The following is a 23,609-nucleotide window of genomic DNA, read 5'->3' on the forward strand; positions in this document are numbered from 1 at the left end:
TCTCTGCTATTAAAGACTAGCTACACTGCATGCTTGTACTGTAATTGCTCAGCAATTGGGTTGCTACTGAGTTCAACCATGCTGTACAAACAGAGGTATTTGACTCGTGTAAATACAAAAACTTTTGTTTTAAGTTAAATTAGAAAGGCTCTTCCTCATGTCTGTAGGACAAGATACACAACTGGTTCATAAGTCTGGGATTGGGAGTCAGGTGGCTGAGCGGTATGGGAGTCGGGCTAGTAATCTGAAGGTTACCGGTTCGATTCCCGGCTGTGCAAAATGACGTTGTGTCCTTGGAAGGCACTTCACCCTACTTGCCTCAGGGGGAATGTCCCTGTACTTACTGTAAGTCGCTCTGGATAAGAGCGTCTGCTAAATGTAATAAGTAAACATGATTATGGCTGAAGAAGAGTCAATAGCGAACTTTTGCTGGCATAACACTAGACGTGAAAGCAAACATCCAAAGTCCAACACATTGCATTCTCCGAAACAGACTTGGTGAACCTCAAACTGACCATCGTTTAGCACCGAGTTAAAAACATGTGGAACAAGCTGAAGCCGGAAAAAACCTGAAGTAAGACAAGGGGCCTCTTCGCTCTGGTCTAAACCCAGTCCCACCCAGCATCCCCGCAGGGTTCCTCAGGGCTGGGCTGTGACTCTGCATGGCTCTCCTTGATGAATAGGCTGGCCTGATACTGTGAGACACACTATCGATCTGTTTATCCAGCGATATTGACCTCTTGGTTGGTATGTGTGTGTGTGTGTGTGTGTGTGTGGGGGGGGGGGGGGGCTGCCTCACCACCCTGTGTCTTAACGTGTTGCACTCTTCGACAACCCAGAAGGAGGAGACTCGAAGGCGGAAACATTGATTTCGATCGATTTAGGTTCAAACTTGTGTCGGACTGAGAGAAAGTGCAATATCAATATTGTGTGTGCGTCGGTGCCTGCGGCGTCCAAGACTGATCCCTGGGGCTGTGAAGACGTTGGACTGCTGAAGTACCAATGATTGTTGTTTCTAGCTATGGAAACCATTTTACTTTCCCTTTGAAAAGGAGGAAAGAGTGTCGTCCCCCCCACCACAAAGAATATATTTAACCATAAACCCCCTGACAAGAAGCACTTATGTCCAGGGTCCAGAGGGAACAACTAACAGATAACATGTATTACTACTCCTATGGTTTTGGAGTAGTAATACATGGCCGAATCCAACTGATTCCTCAGAACCTGCCACGACTTTGAATCACGTTTGCAGTCATGAGCTCACGGACGCGGGTGGGTCAGGGGTCAAAATCAGGCCCGGGCCGCTTCCACTGTTCACAAACTAGGAGGATTCGTACGATTCCCATGGAAACGACTCATTCATAACACTGGGGGGGGATAGAGATGGGAACGGGAGAGCCGATTGGGAGTCGTGAGTCAAAGAGAAGGGGTGGGGGGTGGGCTGTCAGATGGTTGGGTCCGGGGGCCTACCTGTGACCTGAAGCTTCTCCCCGGTGACCTCACACTTGAGGTAGAGGCGTCCCCTCCTCTCGGTGTGGTCCGTTCCACACAGGCTGGGCACCATCATCACACACTGGTTGTGGACGTTCATGTCGCAGGCTGCACACAGGACAGGGGAGAGAGAGGGAGAGGGGGAGAGGGAGAGGGGGAGAGGGAGAGAGAGAGAGGGTGAGAGGGAGAGTGAGCGATAGAGAATAGGAGAGGGAGACAAAGAGAAAGAGAAAGAGGGGGCATAGACTTGTTAACAATAAAAGCATTGATTTGGGAACCTGTTGTACCTGTGTGTGTAACTTGATGTTGTCACAAAAACAACCAGGGTGAGTTTTGAGAAGTTTTAGGTGCAGTATACTACAAGGTCAGACACCTATTATTTTATGAATTTGAAAACACACAGTGCTTTCAATTCCTAGAAAACATAATCTGTGTACCGTACACAGTTCCCCTAACTAAAACAAACAGATGCCTAGCCTACCCTTCCAATCCCTCGAAATAAAACAGCTAGCATAAAGCCCCCGGCAATTAAAAACACACAATTTAATCTAATGACACAGCCATGAGAGCAGGGAGCTTCTGCCAAATCAATTTCCTGTCCATAGCATAATATCTCTATTTACGTATACCCCAGAGTCATAATTAGGATTAAAATGCCAGACATGGCGGAGAGAGGGACAGTTTATTTAATACTTCATTAATGTCATCTTGTTCATCTGGAATGCTGGGCCGCAGCAGACTGAGGGGGATGTTACTTGTGTGAATGTGTCTAATAAAAATAGCCTCGCCGCTAGCTTTGGGAATGCATATTTCAACAGCATACAGCACCAGCACTGTATGTGTGAAATATGGACCCTGGGAGGAGAGGTGGGTCTGGAGTAAAAAAAAAAAAAAGAAGAAAAAGATGGAAGCCGGAGGAGGAAATTTCGTTTTTTTTAATAATGAAGTTGTTTTATGTTATGAGAGACCGGCAGAGACGGCGGCAATCTGGTGTCACAGAAGGACGTGGATTAAGTGACGCGGAGTGCCCTGTGGAGGTAGGGGGCGAGGGGGGTGGGTATGGAGGGGAGGGGAAGGAGGTGGGGGAGATGGAGGGGGAGAGGGTGGGGGGGGGGTGGAGAGGGAAGGGGGTAAGGGAAGCGTGAGGGGTGGAAAGATCACGGGAGAGAGAGGGGTGGCGAGGATACATTTACATTTAGTCATTTAGCAGACGCTCTTATCCAGAGCGATTTACAGTAAGTACAGGGACATTCCCCCCGAAGCAAGTAGGGTGAAGTGCCTTGCCCAAGGACACAACGTCATTTGGCACGGCTGAGAATCGAACTGGCAACCTTCAGATTACTAGGCCGACTCCCTCACCGCTCAGCCACCTGACTCATTCCGGATGCTGGGAGAGGGGGCGGGGGAGAGGAGAGGGGGCAGGGGAGAGGAGAGGCGGCGGGGGAGAGGAGAGGGGGCGGGCGGGCGGGTCGTCGGGGAGATACTCACTGTCACACTTCATCCCCTGGTGGATGAGGCCGTAGAGCAGGGAGCCACAGTGGTCGCAGAAGGTGGGGCTGCCGTAGGTGTGGATCTTGAACTTGTGCTTGGCTCGGGGGTCCTGCAGGACACAACAGAGACGGCCTGGTCACTTCACTCCACCTCTGTTTGGTGGGAGGGACTGCGGCCACACGGCACGGAAGAACGACCGCAATGAACATAGCAACCCTTTTGTTGTCATCAAAAGCCCCCACAAAACATCCCTTGAGTGATTCTGTGATGATTGCAGCCGACTTTTGACCTCTCCCTGTAGGAACCAATGGCCATGATTAAGAGTTTGAGTGATCGTCCAATCAGAGCACTTCAGACACACCGTCCAGGACAATCACTCTACTTTGATTGGCAGTCACACAAAAAAAAAAAATATTTTTCTGTTTGTTTTTTTACATGGCAAATACTAGCAAACACACTCACAGGCAGAGAATGTATAAACGTTTAGACTTTTGACCGCAACTGTTCAAACACTACTGTGCAAATTTGTCCCAATGTTCAGGTATTGTCTGGGAGAACAATAGGTTTTCTCAGGCTGAGAAAAACATAGTTTATTTGATTTTCTCAGGATGAGAAGGTAACAAGGTTGACAAGCAGTTATGAATACTGACTAGCATTAACCACTGTTCAGTTTGAGGGTAAAATTAGTGTCCTGCTTTTCCTATGAAACTGAATTCAACAGATTGGGTCACACTTAAGCATTGTAATGGTGCATAGGTGGAATGGTCTCACATGCAGGCTTCTTAAGACACCAATGACTATCGGGTTGCATTTGCTGCTCAGTGATCAGATCGTGTGTGTGTTGACATGTGTGTTTGTTGTGCACGTGCGCGTGCATGTGTGAAAGCCAAGTCGACCATGCAACTCCATGGATCGATACTCGGCTAACACACACGCACGCCCTCACGGCATAGAGCAACTGGTGCATTTTAAATGAAAGTGATCCATTATACATGAAAAGCATTACGCTTTAATGGAAAAGCCTAATATGCCCCATTAGCGCTTTCACGGCGAGCAGGCGAGGGAGCCGTCGGTTGCCGGGCAGAGAGGAGAGGGTGTATTATTGGGTGTATTATTGCGAGCGAAGGAGAGCGGGGAGAGCGGTCCATGACGTCGTCGCCTCAACTCGGCCGGAACAGCCCGTCGTACTCCGTTCTGTTATGTCGTGTTCTATCCTTCCCTGATCCATTGCTGTCTCTATCCCCCACCCCTCTCTCTCTCTCTCTCCCTCTCTCTCCATCAGAGACAAGTCTGTCTGGACTGGTGCAGCAGGGGAGGAGTCTACCCAGGCACAGCCAACACCTGGGTGGGTCCTCCGGCCCGCTAAGCCCTGCCCTGGGTCACCAAGACCTCTCATAGTGCCTGCGGTGCCTGCGGTGCCCAAGCTTCATTGTCCGGCTAAACCGAAGGGTGTGTGTGTGTGTGTGTTTGAACTTGTGTGTGTAAGTGTGTGTGTGTGTGTGCTCCAACGCCTCTTTGCTGAGCAATCCGTGAAACTCTTGGGATTCCTGCATTTGGAACTTTAAAGGAGGAGATCTTTCTCCAGACAAGGAGGCTACAGTCCTGCAGGTCGAAGGGCACTAGGTCGAACTCTGCTGATATTCAAGCACTTTAGTTACAGTATAGGATCAATAGGCTGGGGAGAAATACTCTCTTTTCTGTTTGGCGGGTTCGATCCTGTTCTATCCGGCTCGCGGTATTTGCATCTCTTGCTCGCGCTTAGGCTTTGTTAAAGACTAGGCCATTGGGCCATCAAGATCCTTGTTCCAGCTCCAGTGTGCATAGTCAAACCAGGCAAATGAGCCTGATGCCTACTTGCAGGCGCGTCGAAAGCAGGAAGTGGAACGGGGAAGGGTGAGTTGTGTGAGCTCGGTACGAAGGCAAATCTACGCTACAGCTACAGAGAAGAAAGTCACTTCAGAGATCAAGTAGTATGGATGTACAGTCCAACCAGACTCTAAAACTGCTTATTGTAATGTATATTGATGAGACGGATCAAGGGAAGATTGGATAGATTAAGCAGAATTGTACAGGAAGTAAAAAACCTGTGCTTTAAGATGCAAGCAGATAAAAGACTCTCAAGGTATCCATACTCTCTCACTAACTCTCTCACTAACTCTCTCACTAACTCTCTCACTAACTCTTTCACTAACTCTCACTAACTCTCTCACTAACTCTCTCACTAACTCTCTCACTAACTCTTTCACTAACTCTCACTAACTCTCTCACTCGCTCCTGTTCACTAACTGCTCGGTTGTTTTCCTCACACAATTTAAGTTTCGCCTGGATTCTTGGCTCCTAAATCATGTGAGACACAACCCCCCCCCCCCCCCCCCCCTCTTCAAGGTACACTGAGGAAAGGCATTTGGGACAAGTCTAAAGCAAATAGGTGTTGGCATAAACTCTACCTTGGGTAAATATGAAGGCTTGTAAACTAAGTCGAATTCTGAAACGGAAAATACCGGAAGCTTCTGAGTTCCAACCAGGCCCCACTGTAGCAACACCACAGCCCTGTATTGTCTACTGTTTGGAGCTTGGTCATGAACACAGACGCCTTTAGAAATCCGATCCTTCAGATGTCTTTAGAAATATGAGTACGGCTACAGTCATGACACACCAACCGTCCGCTGTGTTTAACGTAGGGAAAGAGGATTTAAAGGAAAAAGCCTTGGCAGTCTTAACCTTCAGTTCTCCCACCACAGGAAGCCCACAATTCACACTTCATACTTCAGAGTCAGCGCAATGAAAAATCCATATGCAAGCTTTACTGCTCGCAATGAGTCACACACCTGAAAGCGGCAGTTTCTATATGTCACAGTATGCAGTTATGTATGTACAAAGCCACTGCATGGTCTCCTCTGCGCCGCGCATGAGACCTCCATGTCTGATACAGCCATGTGCAACATCGGAGAGAGCAGCAGGGACACTGCAAGCTTCTGGTGGCTTCCTGTGCCGCCCGCTCTTGTTTTTTTCCTTTCTTTCTCTCTACGTTATCCGCCTCTTTTTCCTGGATTTGCATCGAGTTGAATTAATCAACTCCCCTGCCTCCCAGCCCCCCTCCATCAATTCACCCCCTTCCAACCCCTTTCATCCATGGGTCTGTTTGAAGAGAACACATTCTTGTTTATTTAAACTGGAAAGCCACCCCTTAGGAGGTTTCACTCCTTTTCCTGGAAAGGAAGAATTCCTTAGAGAGAGAGAGAGGCTAACCGAGGGTGCCGATACAGTAGCGTGGAACGTGCCCTCGCACGAGGCACCGACGGTGAAGCTTGAACAGCCCTCGACGGTGTCTTGCGTGGCGGGTTGATCAAATGTTGAGGCGAGGTGACAGTTGCTCGGTGCCGTCACTTATCACGCTCTGTCAGACTGACACGGCGGTGTGCGTGTGTGTGCGTGTGTGTGTGTGGGTGGGTGGAGGGGTGTCTTACTTGAGAGAGACTTGCGAGCTTCCTCGATGCCTCGTGTCTCTGTCTATTTTACCTCGGGGTCAGGATAAACATGGCTGTCACGTGTGGACATGTTTCCCCGGGCTTCTCATCCTCCCCCTCAGATGTTCCAGCCTTGTCAACTGCTATGAGAAGTCGCCACCGACTGGGTCTGGGTGTTTGTTTTTTAATTGCGCTGTCAATGCGCGCACACAAGCACACAGACACACACACACACACACACACACAGAGAAAGTCACACATGACAAAGCAGCCCCCAATTAGCTGTCTGCAGGGTTTTCATGGAGACCGTGTTGGTTGAAGGGAAAGCAGGATGATGGGAGAGCAAGACAGTGAGATGGGGAGGGAGAGAGAGAGAGACTGTGAGAGAGAGACTGAGAGAGAGAGAGAGAGAGAGAGAGAGAGAGAGAGAGAGAGAGAGAGAGAGAGAGAGAGAGAGAGAGAGAGAGAGAGAGAGAGAGAGAGAGAGAGAGAGAGAGAGAGAGAGAGAGAGAGAGAGGGGAAGGCTGAGCCAGCTGCAGTTACTCATGCCCACCCACGCACAGCTGATTCTGAAGGATTATCCTCTCGTTCTTTTCCTCTCTCTCTCGTCTTGCTCTCTCCATCCGGGTAAAGTGGAAGGGACAAGGATTCATGTTCGGGGGCAGATGCTCCAATGCACCTCTTTATAGCTCCGGTCAAATTAGATTTCAACGAGAGCAGCATCAAGTCTGCGTAAAGGCAGATCAAGATGTACACACGAAGAGGTGAGTCAGTGGGAACAGTTCAACAAACTTGGCAAGTCGAGGCAATGGGAGAGATGGCGACACTTTGAAATCATTCCCAGAAAGTGGCTTTTGCAGACAAAACTTCTTATGAAAGTAAAATAAATAAAAAATACAAAAAAATATATAGAATAATGGTTTCAGTAGCTATCTTAGTGGCTGGGCGTTAAATGTGTGTTTAGGCAGTCATGCTGTTTAAGCGCTACATAAACACAAACAAGGCACCATCTTGCCACAAGACAAACCTCCGTTTGGCTGGAAGTTGTCCATTCATCAGCCCATGGATTGTGGGATTTGTGGTCCACTTCTATGGACATGAGATTGCCTATTAAACCCTAATAGGGAGTCAGATGGCTGAGCGGTGAGGGAATCGGGCTAGTAATCCGAAGGTTGCCAGTTCGATTCCCGGTCATGCCAACTGACGTTGTGTCCTTGGGCAAGGCACTTCACCCTACTTGCCCCGGGGGAATGTCCCTGTACTTACTGTAAGTCGCTCTGGATAAGAGCGTCTGCTAAATGACTAAATGTAATGTAAATGTAATAGGTCATTAACTGGATGTCCAGGCCAGACCAGCTGCTGTCAATGACAAACTTGTTTTGCAAGACAAACACAATTACAGGATGCTGAGTGGGTAAACACAACATCATTGAGGATTCCTGTGCCGATTGGTTGAAAATGAGGAAACACTGCTTTCAGATTAAGACTGATTGGTCTAAGAACCGAGAGTTTGTTTCTACTGCTTTAATATTGAATGACATTCTAGTCATATCTCCCCCAGGTCTGTGTGTGTGTGGCTTCTGCGTCAGGATGCGTGCGGACACGTGCATGTGTCTAAAACACACTGAGCCACCCAGCATGTGAAATCTTGCATACAACGTGTGGGTCTGTGTGTGTGTGTGTGTGTGTGCACGTGTGTGTGTATGTGAGATCTGGTCCAGTTAAATCAATAAGGGCTGTGTGTGGGGGCGGTGAAAACATGAGGTTGTAATTAGAGCCATGGAACTGTAGGCACTCCCTAATGTGCAGGATCCTAGTTAACCCATTACAAGATGGCCACACTCTGCTTCAGTCCCGTACAGGACCGACAACCGCGTTCTGTCCACTTGCTCCTGACAATTGAAGCTAGCTACAGTACGGTCCGACCTGGCTCTTATTACCTACCCAGATGGAGTAGAGCAGAGCACGATGCACGTGGACTTGTAACGTAGCTAATAATAAAAGTGCACTTAAGCTTGGGAGAGAGAGAGAGAGAAACAAGCCAACTGAAAGCAGCTTGGTCCAGGAAACGCTGTGAGTAGGTTAATAAAGATCCATAGTTACATAGACACACCGTCTGTTATCGGAAGGACATTTAGGACCTTGAAAGAAGCAGGCACCCTTAATGTTTGACACCGTTATGACTGGGCATGAGTCACTCCAACGTCCCCCTCCTTGATTGGCCCAACAGGAGCAGCCAGGCCACCTCAGAGCGCAAGCTGACGTTTGGAAGAGACATCTCTGCAGCGATCAGAGAGGTAGGTGGGCACCGTCGCTCCATACCCAACGACACACGTGTTGTTCCACCTCCAGACTTGGGAGTCACTCATGTTTTCCGACTTGACGGAAAGGACGCGGCGAGCTGTGCGCCTTTCACCCAAACTCAGACGCGAAGAAAAGGCTTCTCGTGACTGGAGCCGTTCGTCGGTGAGTCATGGGGGAGCTGCGGGTAAGGCTCTGGCTCGTTCTGGAGGTGGTTTCGACAAAGCAAGAACGCAAAGGGCGGAGGACATGCGTTCAGCCGAGTATTTGTCATGTTTATTTCCCTAAGGGACGGCCATGTTCCCTTCTCCGTCATAAGTCGGCCCTGCCCCCTCTGTGTGTTTCCGTGAGGCTTCAGCTTCTGGGAGCGGGAAAACATGTTCTCATTTTCTCAATCTCTCCAATATTTTTTTGGGGGGGACATATAAATATTGGATCTTTCAAAAGGGCAATGGACTGACAAAATGTTCAGTGTCAATAAATGGAATGTATGTTGGCTTTGAACTTTCTGTCGGACAGATGGGGGTCGAGGTTAAAAGGATTAAGACTATGCAGATGGCTGCAAGTGTGCGCCGAACGTTGAATAGGTCTGAACTTTGCATATCTGATTGCATCTGAAAGGAGTCCAGGATGTCAGGTGTGGTTCTCAGATCAAAGGCAGCCGTGGTGCAGGGCACCCAGGCATCAAACGGCTGGCGGAGGCCAGGGAGGAGGGAGCAGGGATGGAAAACAAACGTGCGCTTGGTCAGAGGCAGGCGCTAATTAGCCAGCCTCCTCGCCACGCCGGCATAATTAATTATCGCTCGTTAATTATCGTCCCGGTCTGGGCCTGGAGGGGCATCCCCGCCCGCATGGCGGCGGTCTTCCAACGCCTACGCTACGGCTATTTATCATATGTATGGTGTGTGTGTGTGTTTGTTTCTGTCAACGGTTTGGTGCGTTTTGAGCATACACGCAAGATCTTTCAATCGTAGTATGCTGTAGCAGCCAACGGCCAACGGAGCAGTTTGGAACTAAACACATCTGCCCATGGAGACGAGTATAAACAAGCAAGCAACCTCCATTATGTCCGGAATGTTCACTGGATAAAGTTCCGACATGTCCGGAATGTTCACTGGATAAAGTCCTGTTCCGAGTCAACGGCCATTGAGGTCGACCTTTTTAAATCTGATGACTGATGGTCAGGCAAGTCACGGAATTCCTAGCCACGACTCTGACAGGCTGATATCAACACCGTGATCCCTTCGCTAACACTCGGCTGCAACAGCCACTCAGCGGGGCGACAGTTGGGGCTGACGGCTGTCCTCGACCAGGATGAGCCCTCTAAAGACCCGAATCCTTGCCAACGGGCAGAGAAAGAGGGTTTGCATTGCACGCTAATCGCCGGGGCACAGCTGTACAAACCTGCGGGGGTGGGTTGTTAGCCGAAGCGCTAACAGACTACTGCTTCTCTGTGTTGCTATTTGACAAGCAAGTCTTCCATGGAACTAGATCGGACCAAGACTTGTCATGATTTCAGTTTGTGCATGTGTGAGAGAAATGGAGAGAGATGCAAGGAGGTCATGAACAAAGAGAGAGTTTTTGAACCCAGTCCTCTTCTATGGTTGAGAGCGTGTGATATCAGTCATCTCCACAACAGCCCAATCAGATAATAATCACCTTTGAAACCGGGGGGGGTGGAAAAGCCACACCGGCTCTCTCCTGCAGTCCCGGCCAATCACTGGGTCTCTCACTGTAAGACCGGCGTGATCACACCCCTCTCTAAGGCAATTAAGGAGGCTGTCAGACGTTTGCTATTAGCCAGCAGCTAGCGCTCCCAGTACTGCTGTACAATCTAATCACTCCCCCACTCTTTTCCACCAGGGTAGGAACTACCCACGGAGCTGAAACCGCTCTCCTCTCATTTCTAATACAATCTGGAGTAGCTTTAAATGAAGACGCAGTGTATGCTTTCAAAAGGTCAAGAAAAGGTCATATTATGTGATGTGGAGTGCAATTTCGAGGGAAGTCACAGAGGGCTTACCAGAGCTGAGTGTGTGTGTGTCTGTTTAGGTTGTGTTTTTTTCTTGTCGCGGCTACTGTGCGAGCAAGGCCCTGGATATAACATTCTCTCCTGTACGTGTGGTGCCGTACATTACGTTTAACGACATTGTCGGAACAGTAAGATGTGTGACATTGCTTCTTCCATGGATGAGTCAAAAAGGGTGTGGCTAAAGATCGCACACCTGCCCCCGAATCTGTATCTGTCACACTGTCTATCTCTCCCATCTCCATCACATCCATTCATCCATCCATCTTTTGCCAGGTAAACTCAGGCACCTCATCATTGTGGCCCTGCAGCACTGGAACAGCAGTGCCCTGGTTCATCCCAGAGTCAATAGGCATATTTACATTTACATTTAGTCATTTAGCAGACGCTCTTATCCAGAGTGACTTACAGTTAGTACAGGGACATTCTCCCCCGAGGCAAGTAGGGTGAAGTGCCTTGCCCAAGGACACAACTTCATTTGGCACGGCCTGGGAATCGAACCGGCGACCTTCTGATTACTAGCCCGACTCCCTCACCGCTCAGCCACCTGACTCCCTGACATCCAGTCATGAAACACTATAGGAGCAGGGAGCATCACTCCACAGACCGCCACGATGTGGCAGTGGCACCCACCCTTTCGAAAAAAAGCTTCACGTAGTCATTAGACCTGAATGTTTGGTCCCAGACGCGTGTGCCGGACACACACCGACCGATTAGCTGTCCACATGAACATTTGACCGACACGGCACACACGTAATGCTGCATAAACATGCACGGGCACACGTTTGAAAACAAAGTCAGAACCCTGCTGTGAGGGATATAGTGTGTGCATGTCTGTGTGTGTGTGTGTGTGTGTGAGCGTGTGTGTGTGCGTGTATGTGCTGGGGGTTAAACAGGTCCAGGCTGGCTGGCGAGGGGGCGCGTGGTGGTGTTAGAAGAGCGTGCGGCACTGCAGGTGGTCCCCGCTGTCACGCACGGCGAGGGGGGTTGGGGGTGGAGGGGGTGTGGGGGGAGAGCTGGAAGGACGGAGGGAGGGAGGGAGGAAGACAGACAGACAGACAGAGAGGGGAGGAGGGGCGGGGGGGCTAAAGATAGGTCCCCTCCTCCCCTGGCTCCCAGGCTCTGATTATACACGCTCTACCGTGCAGCCTCCTTGTCTCTCTGTCTGCCGGTGTGTCAGCCAAAGAAGCAGGGGGATGGAGGTGGGGGGGCTATTACAGTGGAGATTTGTCTCTCTCAACATCTCCACAAAGGGAAACAAGCTGCCAACCCTGAGCAGCTAACACCAGCCCTGGAGAAGACACACACACACACACATACAAACACAACAGACCACAAGCTAGTCACACACAGTCCTAGAGTGACAACAGGTTTCCTAACGAGGAGAGAGATGCTGGCGACTGGTTGGTTGAATCCATGAGCCGTTGATGTCTCAGACATGCATAGGTGTTACTTGCACGGGGGAGGTCGACGTATTGTTCCAAGACGGCCTGCGAACATCAGGAAAGCGCGGACAAGGATGAGAATCACGAGATGAGAGCCCCCCCCCCCCCCCCCGTCAGTCACGTGGGGTCATGGGTATTGATCGTCATGGAAACCCCCTCCCCCATGCCACACCTCTCAGCGCCCCTTACTGGGAGGTGACATTTGGCACGGTGGCGCCTGGGGCCCCTCGCATATAAGTCACTTCCTCCCGCCTGGCAGCCCACGGAGACAGTTACCACGGGCCCCCGCCGCGCCCGCCAAGTCAAACCATAACAAAAAATAATACCATTTCCTGACAGGGGTAATTATGCTGCGCAAATACACCCAGCGACGCACTGGGAGATAGAGAGAAGGTGTGTGTGTGTGTGTGTGTGTGGGGGGGGGGGGTGGTGATGTGAGGAGAGATAGAGGGATAGGATGGGTGGATATGGAGATACGATAAGAAGGAGAGAGCTTTGATGGAGATTGTGCCGGAGAGTTGAAGTTGAGGGGGGAGGGAGAGAGAGGATGTGAGTTGAGAAAGAGAAAATGCGGGGGAGGGAGGGCGGGCGGGCGGGGGGTGTCATTGTCTGTTAGGGTCCATCGATAAAAATCAGGGTCCGGCCCTCAGTGTCATTTACATTTAGTCATTTAGCACACGCTCTTATCCTGAGCGTCTTACAGTACATGGACATTCCCCCCCCCCAGGCAAGTAGGGTGAAGAGTCTTGCCCAAGGACACGTCATTTTGCACGAACCGGCAACCTTCTGATTAATAGCCCGATTCCCTAACCACTCAGCCATCTGACAGTGTCACTTCATTCAGGCCAATTCAAAGTTATCCCACCATGCTACCGCTAGACTAATAATATGCATTGCCACTGCATACTGGGACACATTCGGAGCATAACAGTGGAGTGGAACTTAGCACTGGCTAACTTGACCTCTCCAGTTTCAATGAGGCTAGATAGCTTAGCAGCTATCTAGAGGGGTAAATCACTATACATGTACCCTGCTAACCACCCCACCTCTCCTAACTGGTCTACATATCCTCTAGCATTGAACTATGTACGTAGCATCGGCTAGCAGCAGTTGTAGGGGTGAAGATGTGCAGTGAATGGGCACAAAAGGGTGCTATCATTTATCTTGATAGGAAGTGCTAGCTGGGTAGCTATATTTAGCATGAATCACCACCCGAGATCCTCTCTCCCCCTGGCTTCACGTCAGACAGACTTCAGATCCCAGATTCCAATTCAACAAAGGGCTTTTCTAATCTGCATGTACTATGAAGGAATTAAAACAAAGTGTGGGATTATCCTGGTGGGTTTATCCAGAGATATGGGGGAATACAGCCATTTTGATAATAACTGTTTTATCATGACCGAAAGGGCAGGGGGATTTGAGATATATCATCCTTGTTAAAACGGTGAACCAGATATTAGGGTTCTGAGGACTCTGAAATGAGCACAATGTTCAAGAGACGAGACATTCGGATTGAGAAATACATGAATGTCAAACAGACAGTGACACTGGAACAATTCCCAAACAAACATCTTGCCTTTCTCTCTGAGTGGGTTCTGGTTGACAATTATAGACTTAATAATACACATTGTAACTACAGAGGACAGAGGAACACACACACCTGCCGCATGCACCTGCAACTACCCCAAAGTTGAAATCTGAATACACACAATATCTTTACGTCATTTGACACCAGGCATTCACATTACGACGCACTGGCCTATGCTGGTCTGTAAACCAGCCTGTAAACCAGCCTGTAAGCGTGCCTGCAAAACAACAGAAGAGTCAGAGGTGAGATTCCCCCCCCCCAGCTCCACTTGGAGTGTGTTGTGAGAGAGACGGGGGTGTTGATGACCTGCACCCGCACCTGAAAACAGATCCCTAATGAGCCCCCCTGAGTCAGGTGTGGCCCCCATAACCCCCTTCCAAGAACTGTTACCCACCTCCCTGAATCTTCACAAAAGCACCCACCCACATAGAAGCGAGGAAAGTTGGAACCAAAAGTTTGTATCCGTTTCTCAACGACACTATATGGCATTTATTTGTTCTTGCCTTTGTGAGAAATAATGCTTCGGCGTGCGTGGAAAGGTTTCTAGCTATTTAGCCACAGGAGAGGATAACCTTGAGGTTTAAGTCCATTTTTCTATTCGTGAAATTCACATGGAAGAAACACAGATTGAGCTGTAGCCCTGGGCTCACAGTGCAGTCCACGAATGTATACCTTAAGTACGGCCTCTCTGATAAAGCACTAGCATTAGTCAGACCTGAAGGCAATCTTTCAATTGGCAAATACACCTTTCTTATAACGTCATTCAGACATGCCAAGGCCAGGCTCTCAACAGAGCCAGTCATTTTCAGGTCCAGAAGAAAAAGGCCCAACAAAAGCCCCCCCCCCCCCCCACACACACACACACACACACACACACACACACACACACCCTGCCCAGCTTGTTTGTGTCTAAAAAGAAATCCAGAGCCACCAATTTAATGAGACTCAAAGTCAAGCAGGCGGGACTTGCATAGTCATGGCTGGGAGGCTAACTGATTAGCATAGCGGAGAGAGGTAAACTGGGAGTCTGAGTGACTGGCGAGAGGTCGATGGAGGACGGGGCTACTGGTCATGCCTGTCTCACCGGCTGAAAGGACGACCGGTCTGTTTACCGTCTCGCTCGCCAACCCTTGTACCCGCTCTGTTCCATCCCGTTGCCATGTGAGTATTCGGGGATTTTTTTTGTTTTATTTTGTTCCCAGCTCAAATCTTTATTGAAGGAACAGGTTGCATCACAGAATACATTTACATTTATCCGAAGCTCTTATCCAGAGAGACTTACAGTAAGTACAGGGACATTCCCTCCGAGGCAAGGAGGGTGAAGTGCCTTGGCCAAGGACACAACGTCATTTTGCATGGCCTGGAATCGAACCGGCAACCTTCTGATTAATAACCCGATTCCTTAACTGCTCAGGCATCTGACCCCCGTCAGCCAACAGCCAACAAGCCAACAGCCAACAAGAATAAATTGGAGTTTCAGACCATACGCAGGTGTTTCAATAATTAAGATAAGGCAGGCTCCTCACTCCCAAAAAGTAACTAATGGATACTGTACCACATCCCCCCCAAGTCTTTCTTCAAAGTCGAGTTAATTAACAACAGGTGACTCTGGCAGTTTGGCAAGGTTATTAATTGTTGCCGTGACCAAGCCTGGCGGCTCTGTTAGAAGTGTATGTAGAAGTTCAGTTAGTCAGAGAAGAAACTCTGGCACTGGAGGCTAATTAAGGGACTGGGGGGAGGGAGGGGGGGGGGATGTAATTTAGGGGGGGATGTGTGTTTGTGTGTGTGGGGGGGGGGAGAGGGGGGGGGGGCTTTCAGCTGGCTGGCTTTGTTCTTCTTTCAGCAGAGCAACAGGCATGCAGGTGAGAGGGTGCAGCGAACAGATGTCTGGGGACGAGCCCCGCGGATGAGAAGAAGCGCACGACGTGCCCGTAGGCAACGCACACACTCGCCGCCTGCGCGTGTGTTCACGTGCGCGTGTGTGTTGGACGTGTGAGCGAGGGAGGGAAGGGATTGGTACGTGCGTCGACATGTCTGCGACCGACAGCACGACGGTGGCGTGCGCTGTGGAAAACACGATGCCCCCGCTTGTCTCCTTCAGTCTTAGTCAATTCGTAGACAGGACCCAAACAATTAGGACATGAAAAATAATCCGGAAGTCAGATTTGACGGCAGCTCAGTGTCCTTGGTTTGGAGAAGAGTTAAGAACGAAAAAAAATTCACGCCCAAACTCATTTATTTGGTCAGTGAAATGGAACCCCACAGCTAAACAATTGCTTCCTCCTCTGTAATCCCCTCTTCACCCTCCCCCTTTCATCCTCTCTCCTCTTCAGTGCCTGTTCTCTCCAGAAATCCTCACTCTTAAGAAGATGTTGGGTGAGTAGCCTTAGAAAACGATGTCGGCCCCAACAAATAAAAACAAACCGCGGCCGAAAATGCAAACGGACCTTTGCGGAAATAACAATGACTTCATGAAGAGTGAAAACAGGCAGCTAATTACATCTATTTATACTTTCAGAGCAGTGATTGGGTGGGCCGAGAAGTAAATATTTGACTGTGACTCAACAGGGTATGACATAGGATTGTGTTACTGCAGCAGAACTGCTGAAAAAAGACTGGGAAGGCAAGTTGGAGAGTGTCAGAGGGAAAAAGGGTGAAATAGGGGAAAACAAGAGTGTTGGCAGGGAGTGACAGAGAAAGAAAGGGAAACAGAAAGAGAGAACGAGAGAGAGAGAGAGGGAGAGAGAAAGAGAGAGAGGGAGGGAGGACGGGTAGAATGTGTCAGGACAGTTACAACTGACATAAATGGGGGGGGGGAACGCGTTGTGATGGAGAGAGAGAAAACGGGTTAGACACGGAGATTTGAGAAGCAAATGGATGTGAGTCACAAGCTTCCATGAGTGACAATACGACTGCGTGTCTCTTACCTCAATCTCACCATCTCTCTGTCTCTTCGACTCTCCCTCCGTCCCCCTAAAGGCCAACCCGTCCCTCTCCTGCTCAATCTATTCCCTTCCCGTGCCTTTCATCCCTGTCACGCTGTCTACCTCCCCTTCGTAAAAGCTACCATCGTTATCTCTTTCTCTCCCCTCCTCCCTCCTTCTTCTTTTCATCTCCGGCTCCACCGCTCTACCGATCTCACTTCCCCCCTCGCTCACCCCTAAGTTTGGACGCGTGGCGGCTGCGGCGGGCGTTTTGAAGACGCAGCCTAATTGGCCGGCGCGGCACGCGCTCCGGGGGGACTGCGTCCGAGCTCCGTTCCCGCCACCAGCGATAATCCCTACGAAGCGCGCACACCCCTCCGCACCCCGCCCCCGGACACCCCTCCGCACCCCGCCCCCGGACGACCCGTGCGACGCGGAGCCGCCTCGTGTCAGCGGACGTCACGCCCTCCTGCCCAAACATGGTCAAAACCACGCTGATGTCGTAAGCCATGCGACTGGGTTTTGGGATTGGGTCTCTCAAACCCAAACGAAAGCCTCGGCGCTTCAACAATGACGACTACAGCACGGGAGCTCTTGAAGCCCGGCACATGCAGTGTTGATATTCCGTGTTTCCTGTCATGAAAGGTATGCTGCCGACAATGATTCTGATTCTGATTCTGAATTCTGATTCTGATGACACGTCGCTACGATTCATCCCCCTGACTGAAGGATTCCAGCACACTTTCTTACAACCCCTCGGCGGTTGAGGGGCTAAGGGGGTGCTTCGGGTGGGGGTTGGTGGTTGTTAGGGTAGGGATGGGGGTTAGGAGAGGCGGAGGTAGGGTTGGTGGTGGTTGTTAGGGTAGAGACGGAGTTGCGGTGGTTGTTAGGGTAGGGACGGAGTTGGGGTGGTTGTTAGGGTAGGGATGGAGTTGAGGGATGCGGGGCAGGCCGGGGTCACACAGAGCCAGTATATATATAGAGAGACAAGGTAAATATAGGGCGAGCCCCAGCTCCACATCCCTGGTCAGGCTCAGAGACTTGGCTTGCTCACCCCCCACATACAGTACACATACCCGGCCACCCGCTTTGTCGGCGCTTACTGAAGAGCTCAGCCCGCAATAATCTGTTTATCGACTCACTGTCAACACAGCCTTTCCGTATTTGACACATCCTGTATATTTGGCTTCGATAGGGGAGCCTTCGTTTCAGCGTCGCTTTCAACCGCACTTGCAGCGTCGGGGACTTTATACAGCATGTATGGGCTTCAGCTGTCAGCATGCACAGCCCTGCCAGAACCGAGATACGTCAGGAGATATAGAAGCACGATCCAAGCCTCTTCATTGATCTCATATCGATATTACCGTCTCCCACTTTCAGGGATTCATATCCATACGATCCGAGAGTACCCCCATTTATCTCTCATTGATATTAATGTCCAACGCTGACAGGAATTCATATCCGTGAGTTGACACTGGGGGGGGGGGTGGAGTGGAGTGAATCACCTGGAGTTGAGGTGAGCATACGTATCTCCGTCGTTTCCCTAGCAGAAAGACTGTGGTTGAGGCAGCGAGGACAGGTTGGGCGGCGGGGGCGATGCACTTCCACACTCCCGGGGAGGACTACCGGGTACGGAGGGGCGATGATGACTACGAGAGGAGGAGGAGGAGGAGGGGGAGGAGAGGGAGGGAGAGGGGGAGGGCGGAAGGGACTGAGGCTCTTGCTTGTTCAAGGCTTTACCGCCTCGCCCTCCCTTCACACCTCCCTCTCTCTCTCCCTCTCCCTCCCTCCCCCTCTCTCCTCTCTCTCTCTCTCTCTCTCTCTCTCTCTCTCTCTCTCTCCTCCCTCTATCTCCCTCTCCCCCTCTCTCTCTCTCTCTCCCTCCCCCTCCCCCCCCCCCCCTCTCTCTCTCTCTCTCTCTCAGCTGGGTGGGTTTCTCTCTCCAAGGTTGCATCTTTACCGACGCCAGGAGAGCGCGCGTAACAGACCAACCCTGAGAGTGCATTCACTCCATTATACAGAAGGAACAGCATGACGTTGATGTGCCAGCGCTCCTGCTTCAACAATGAATTAGACCTTGCTTACGTATGCGCCTAGATAAGATACATTGGGTTGGTGTGTGTGTTCAAAACATCTTGTTAGATAAGACTTGAACCCAGTAAAAGATCCTCGAATTACCCGCTCTTAACGTAGGGTACAAAAGAGAAGAGTAAAATAGATAAGCAATCTGAGGTCCTATAAAGTCTACAATAAAATATACGAGAGACAAGGGTGATTTCATCACACTTGAAAAAACCCTTGTTAAAAACCCCATGGGTAGAATAACAAAGGACATCAAGAAGTGAATCAGGAAGTGATGCAGCACTTTCTAGGGTGGCACAGAGTGGCATTCAAAGTCACGAGGCGGATCCATCTCCACCAGTCTCCGTGCCCTCCCATAACTGAACTGATCCAATCCTGTTTAGTTTTGGACAGGCATGTCACAAGCCATTAGCGAGATGGACTCCACATCGATTAGTGCTGATTAGGACCCCACAGTGGGTAAACATCATCAGGGAATTCTCTCCTCCAAATGTATCAGTTAAAGATCAAGAGTGCTTAGGGAATCAAAGATGATCAGGACAAATAAAGAAGCAATTTGTAATATGACAGGAGTGTTTGAGAGGCTGCGATGGGGCCCACAGAAATACATTTTTGGGATTATCTGATAAATCATCAATGAATAGAGAGATTAAGTTCCTTTGTTGCTCACTTACAGTGTGTCTGTGTGTGTGTGTGTGTTCTAAGGGAACAGAGCTACAACAGACCAGAGGGAACCAAGCCAGTCCTGCATACATTAGCCACTTCATCAAGATCCACAATGCATCATTTAGAAGGGTATAAGGCTAGGACTGTGTGTGTGTGTTGTATGGTTAAATGGATAATGTTTTGGACAGAGATTATGTGTGCGTGTATGTGTGGAGGTAATGGAGCTCTAATATAATCAATGAGGCACGGAGGCAACCCAATTAGAAGGAGCCCTGGCTGTGGGGGGGGGGGGGGGGGGGGCGGGACTGAACTCTAAGACACTCTGGGGACACCCAAGCAGAAACACAGGGGCTCTGCCAGAGCCTGCGAGAATAAGAGAGAGAGAGAGAGAGAGAGAGAGAGAGAGAGAGAGAGAGAGAGAGAGAGAGAGAGAGAGAGAGAGAGAAAGAAAGAAGAAGAGAGAAGAGGGGGGAGGGAGAGAGAGAGAGGGAGAGATAGAGATAGAGAAAGAGAGAGAGAGAGAGAGAGAGAGAGAGAGGCAAGGGGGGTGACGGGGGGCCACACAAACCCTTTACCATGTAAACGGTCGAGTCGTTTTTTTCTCACACGCCCCCTTTATTATCAGATACAGAACAGACTGAAGATGTGAATGGGAGATCAATCTGCAGTGTCTTCGGCTGGCCTACAAGTGGCGGACAAGACGTGAACGCAGGACTGCCTTCTATCCTTCCACTGAGCACAGAGGCTTGAGGTGGAGCGGATGTCTAGAGATGCTTCCCTCCCTCATCTCACCCTTTATCCACCCGTCAGTCATCCAGCCATGCTCTATCAATATTTTCCCCTTCTTCTTTGCTATTCTCTGTCTCTGTTCTTTGTTGCAGTAAAACAAGCCTGTCAATGGACTCGGCTTAGCTTAGCGGAGTAGCCACACCATTAAGGGGTTTAACTGAGTGTGAGCTATTAGGCTGTTAGGCTTTCGATGGTTTCGACGTAGGCTACTTTTGCTTTGAACGAGTGCAATAGTGATACCTGACCCATGGCTGTTTTTTTCATTAGCAGGATTATTACAAAGATTGATTGCATACAGTAGCAATGCTTAGAAGTTGCTAGGCGAGCGCATAACACGCCAAACACTGTAAATATTTAAGGAATCAGCCGACATGTTAGACCGCCGTGAGCAGTGTCTAATGGCGTGTTATGAAATGTAATTAGTAATGGACAGTTTCGGCCTGGTTGCATTCAGGGCCAAGAGCTATAAACATCGACGAGACAGAAAAACAAACGGGTTATCCTTGATTTTACCCCGAACGTCTCTTTCACATAGGAGCGTGGGAACAAAGCTCGTACCTCATTCTCAAACGTCTCTCCGGTTCCCGTCCGAAAGTAAGAGTCGATGTCTTTTCCTTTTAGGAAACCTGGAACCGAATCTGTTTAGGAAGTGACCTTAAAGTCTTGCGTACAGGACCAACCAATTCTTCCCCTCTAACCATTATTAGAGGACAGTTCTGGGGCAGTTAAAGGGCAGTTCTGGTGGCACCGACTATCCCAATTCTATTTCAATTCAACGTCCCCATTTCACTGTAATATCTCATTTTCACTCCTTTTTCAATTTAATAAATAAAAATTAATAAAGTAGACGACGCTAGTCAGACAGACGCTAGAAAGTTCCGCCTACAGCAGAGCCGCATCTCGCCACAAGTCTTATAATAATCTCTTCAATGATTATTGAATCTCTCCAGCCTTGAATGCTGAGTATATGTGTGTGCCTGTGGTAACCTGCTCGTGTGTCCATGACAGCAGCTTGTTCTAGACTGGTACGGGTAAAGGGTGAAAGGAAGTAATCTATGTCACAGGTTGTTCCAGCACCAGGGGTAGGGCAATGGGACTGTCACCGTTGACATTGGGTTCAAGCTGGCATGGCTGTGTGTGAAAAGCGGTTTATTAGCTGTCACTTTTGGGTAAGGCTGATGAAATGGCATCCTCTCTCTTGGGCACACCCTCTCTGTCTCTCTCTCGCTCTCGCCCCTCAGGGTTCGGGCCTCACTCGCTCCCTCTCTCTCTCTCTCTCTCTCTCTCTCTCTCTCTCTCTCTCTCTCTCTCTCTCTCTCTCTCTCTCTCTCTCTCTCTCTCTCTCTGTGGGAACATGTCAACACGCCAAAAGCCAAAATAAAAACGGCAAGGCTAGGCACCATTAAGAAGCGTCAAATTTCCCCGGCGAGCCGCATTCGCTCGGAACGCATGCCATGCCACGTGCCTGCGTGTCCCCTACCAGCAGACCTGTGTTCAGGAACGACAGAGCGGGGGGAGGGGGGCGGGGGGTGGTATGCAGAGACTGGCACAAGAGAAGCCATTACATCACATGGAACGGGCTGACTAGTCGTGGGGGGGGGGGGGTGGGGGGGGCACGTTTCCTGTCGGGCGTTCAGTGGGACCTACTCACAGGGGGGGGGGGGGGCGGTTAATAGACTGGGAGGGAGGGGTCCTTCTGTGCTGCCTTGTCTTCAGTCGTGTGTCTGAGCAGCGATGGGCGGCGTGCCCCTCGGGAGGCTAGGTTCTCCACCAGCGGAGACAGTGGGCTACGTTCTACTATCACCACACTGTGTGTGTGTTTGTGCGCGCAGCGCGCGGTGTTCGTGTGCATGATTGTGGATGGTCCTGTGTCTGTATACGAGCAGAAAATATCCCAAGCATCGGATTCCCCACGGTCGTATGTGTTTCACATGTGAAAGTGGCCATCAATGATTCATTAGAGGTGAGCGCGCGCACACACCTACATACCTACCTACACACACACACACACACACGCACGCACACCCACACACAGACAGTTTCATCTGCAGCTCCTGTGTACAGGCACAGGAGGCTCCTGCATTATTGAAGCAGATTGTAGTGTAAAACACCAGCATGGTTCCCACCAGTCAGCAGGCCTGGCGCCAAGCAACCTAAATGAAAACACTTTGTTACATTAATTGTGTTCATCAAGCTAACTGCTCCCAACACACAGGGGAGGGGGGGGGGGAATTGGTCATGCCTTAAGGGCTGAGTCATATGGACCACCTGACACGGAACACAAGGCTTTCATTGGTTAATGGCCATCTGTAGCTTCATGCAAAGGCAATTCAGCGGTATTTGTTGTATTTCCTGATAAAATAACCTGTTTTTTCGACTAATTCTGTTTGGCCATGTGGGATGTTTGCACAGAGACATGGGCTGGAGTTATTGACTTCCCCCCGGTCGCCCCCCCGGGGACGAATTCCCCAAAGAGATGTGTGCTCTGGGCACAGTCGCCCTTGGCAACTGAAGTAGGTGGGTAAACACTAAATGACAGTGATAATAACAAAAGAGAGAGTCGGTAGGAGAGAGATAGCTTTGGCTCATGACCACTGTTAGAGCTCTGACAGGAGAGTTGTACAGCAGAGATCCGTGTGTTCCAGAACAAAATAACTATACTGGATGAAACACACAGACGTGTGTGTTCTAGAACTAGTTTGTGACACACCGAAAGGGGTTGTTTTGTTGAAACTCCGCATGCACTCTTGACAAATGGAAAACACATGGCTGAAGGCATACAGTAAGTGACGTCTATGTTATCGGAGGCTCCTGAATCACAACTTATTTGGTAACGAACGTGGCACATTCCTGGCATCCCAAGAGGCAACTCAACCCTCGCCGCCAACCGCAGTGACCGTCGGCGGGGGACCGAACCGCCTTCCAACCCCACCCTCCCATGATCCTCTTCTTCCCTCGTTCGCTCGTCCTCTCTTTCCATGTATTCGTCTTCTCCCTGAACAGAACCCTCTCGTTCCTCTCTGAGAACGCTCACCCAGAACTATTTTCGTGCTGGGGTTACGGCTCGCCCTATTAAAAGACAGTGACATATCTCCAGTTACGGGGCCAAGCTGGGCGGTGTGTGTGTGTGTGTGTGGGTGTGGGGGGGTGTTACCGAGCCGTGTGTGTGAGTGTCAGGTCAAGTGCGCTTTAACAACCTCTGAGGGTTATGACGGAATGCCAGTCTGCACTGTAAGTCAGTGAAGTAAGGGGGGGCGCAAGAGAGAGACAGGTCAGCTGGACCTTACAGCCACCAATCAGTGTGTGTCTGTTAGTTTGGAGCACAGAGGACCCGGA

At 50.1% G+C, this 23,609-nt stretch overlaps 1 protein-coding gene across 1 annotated transcript in view; it reads right to left on the bottom strand.

Moving 5' to 3' along the window:
* The window catches only part of LOC134009180 (protein kinase C alpha type-like), an 85,264-nt gene that overhangs the window by 19,215 nt on the left and 42,440 nt on the right, over nt 1-23,609 (bottom strand). The window contains exons 4-5 of the mRNA XM_062448905.1: nt 2,980-3,091; nt 1,467-1,599 (exon numbers count right to left, since the gene is read on the bottom strand). Of these exons, the coding sequence (XP_062304889.1) occupies nt 1,467-1,599; nt 2,980-3,091 (245 nt within the window). The remainder of the gene's footprint in view (nt 1-1,466; nt 1,600-2,979; nt 3,092-23,609) is intronic.

The sequence above is a fragment of the Osmerus eperlanus genome, chromosome 22, assembly GCF_963692335.1.
Source record: "Osmerus eperlanus chromosome 22, fOsmEpe2.1, whole genome shotgun sequence".
NCBI lineage: Eukaryota > Metazoa > Chordata > Actinopteri > Osmeriformes > Osmeridae > Osmerus > Osmerus eperlanus.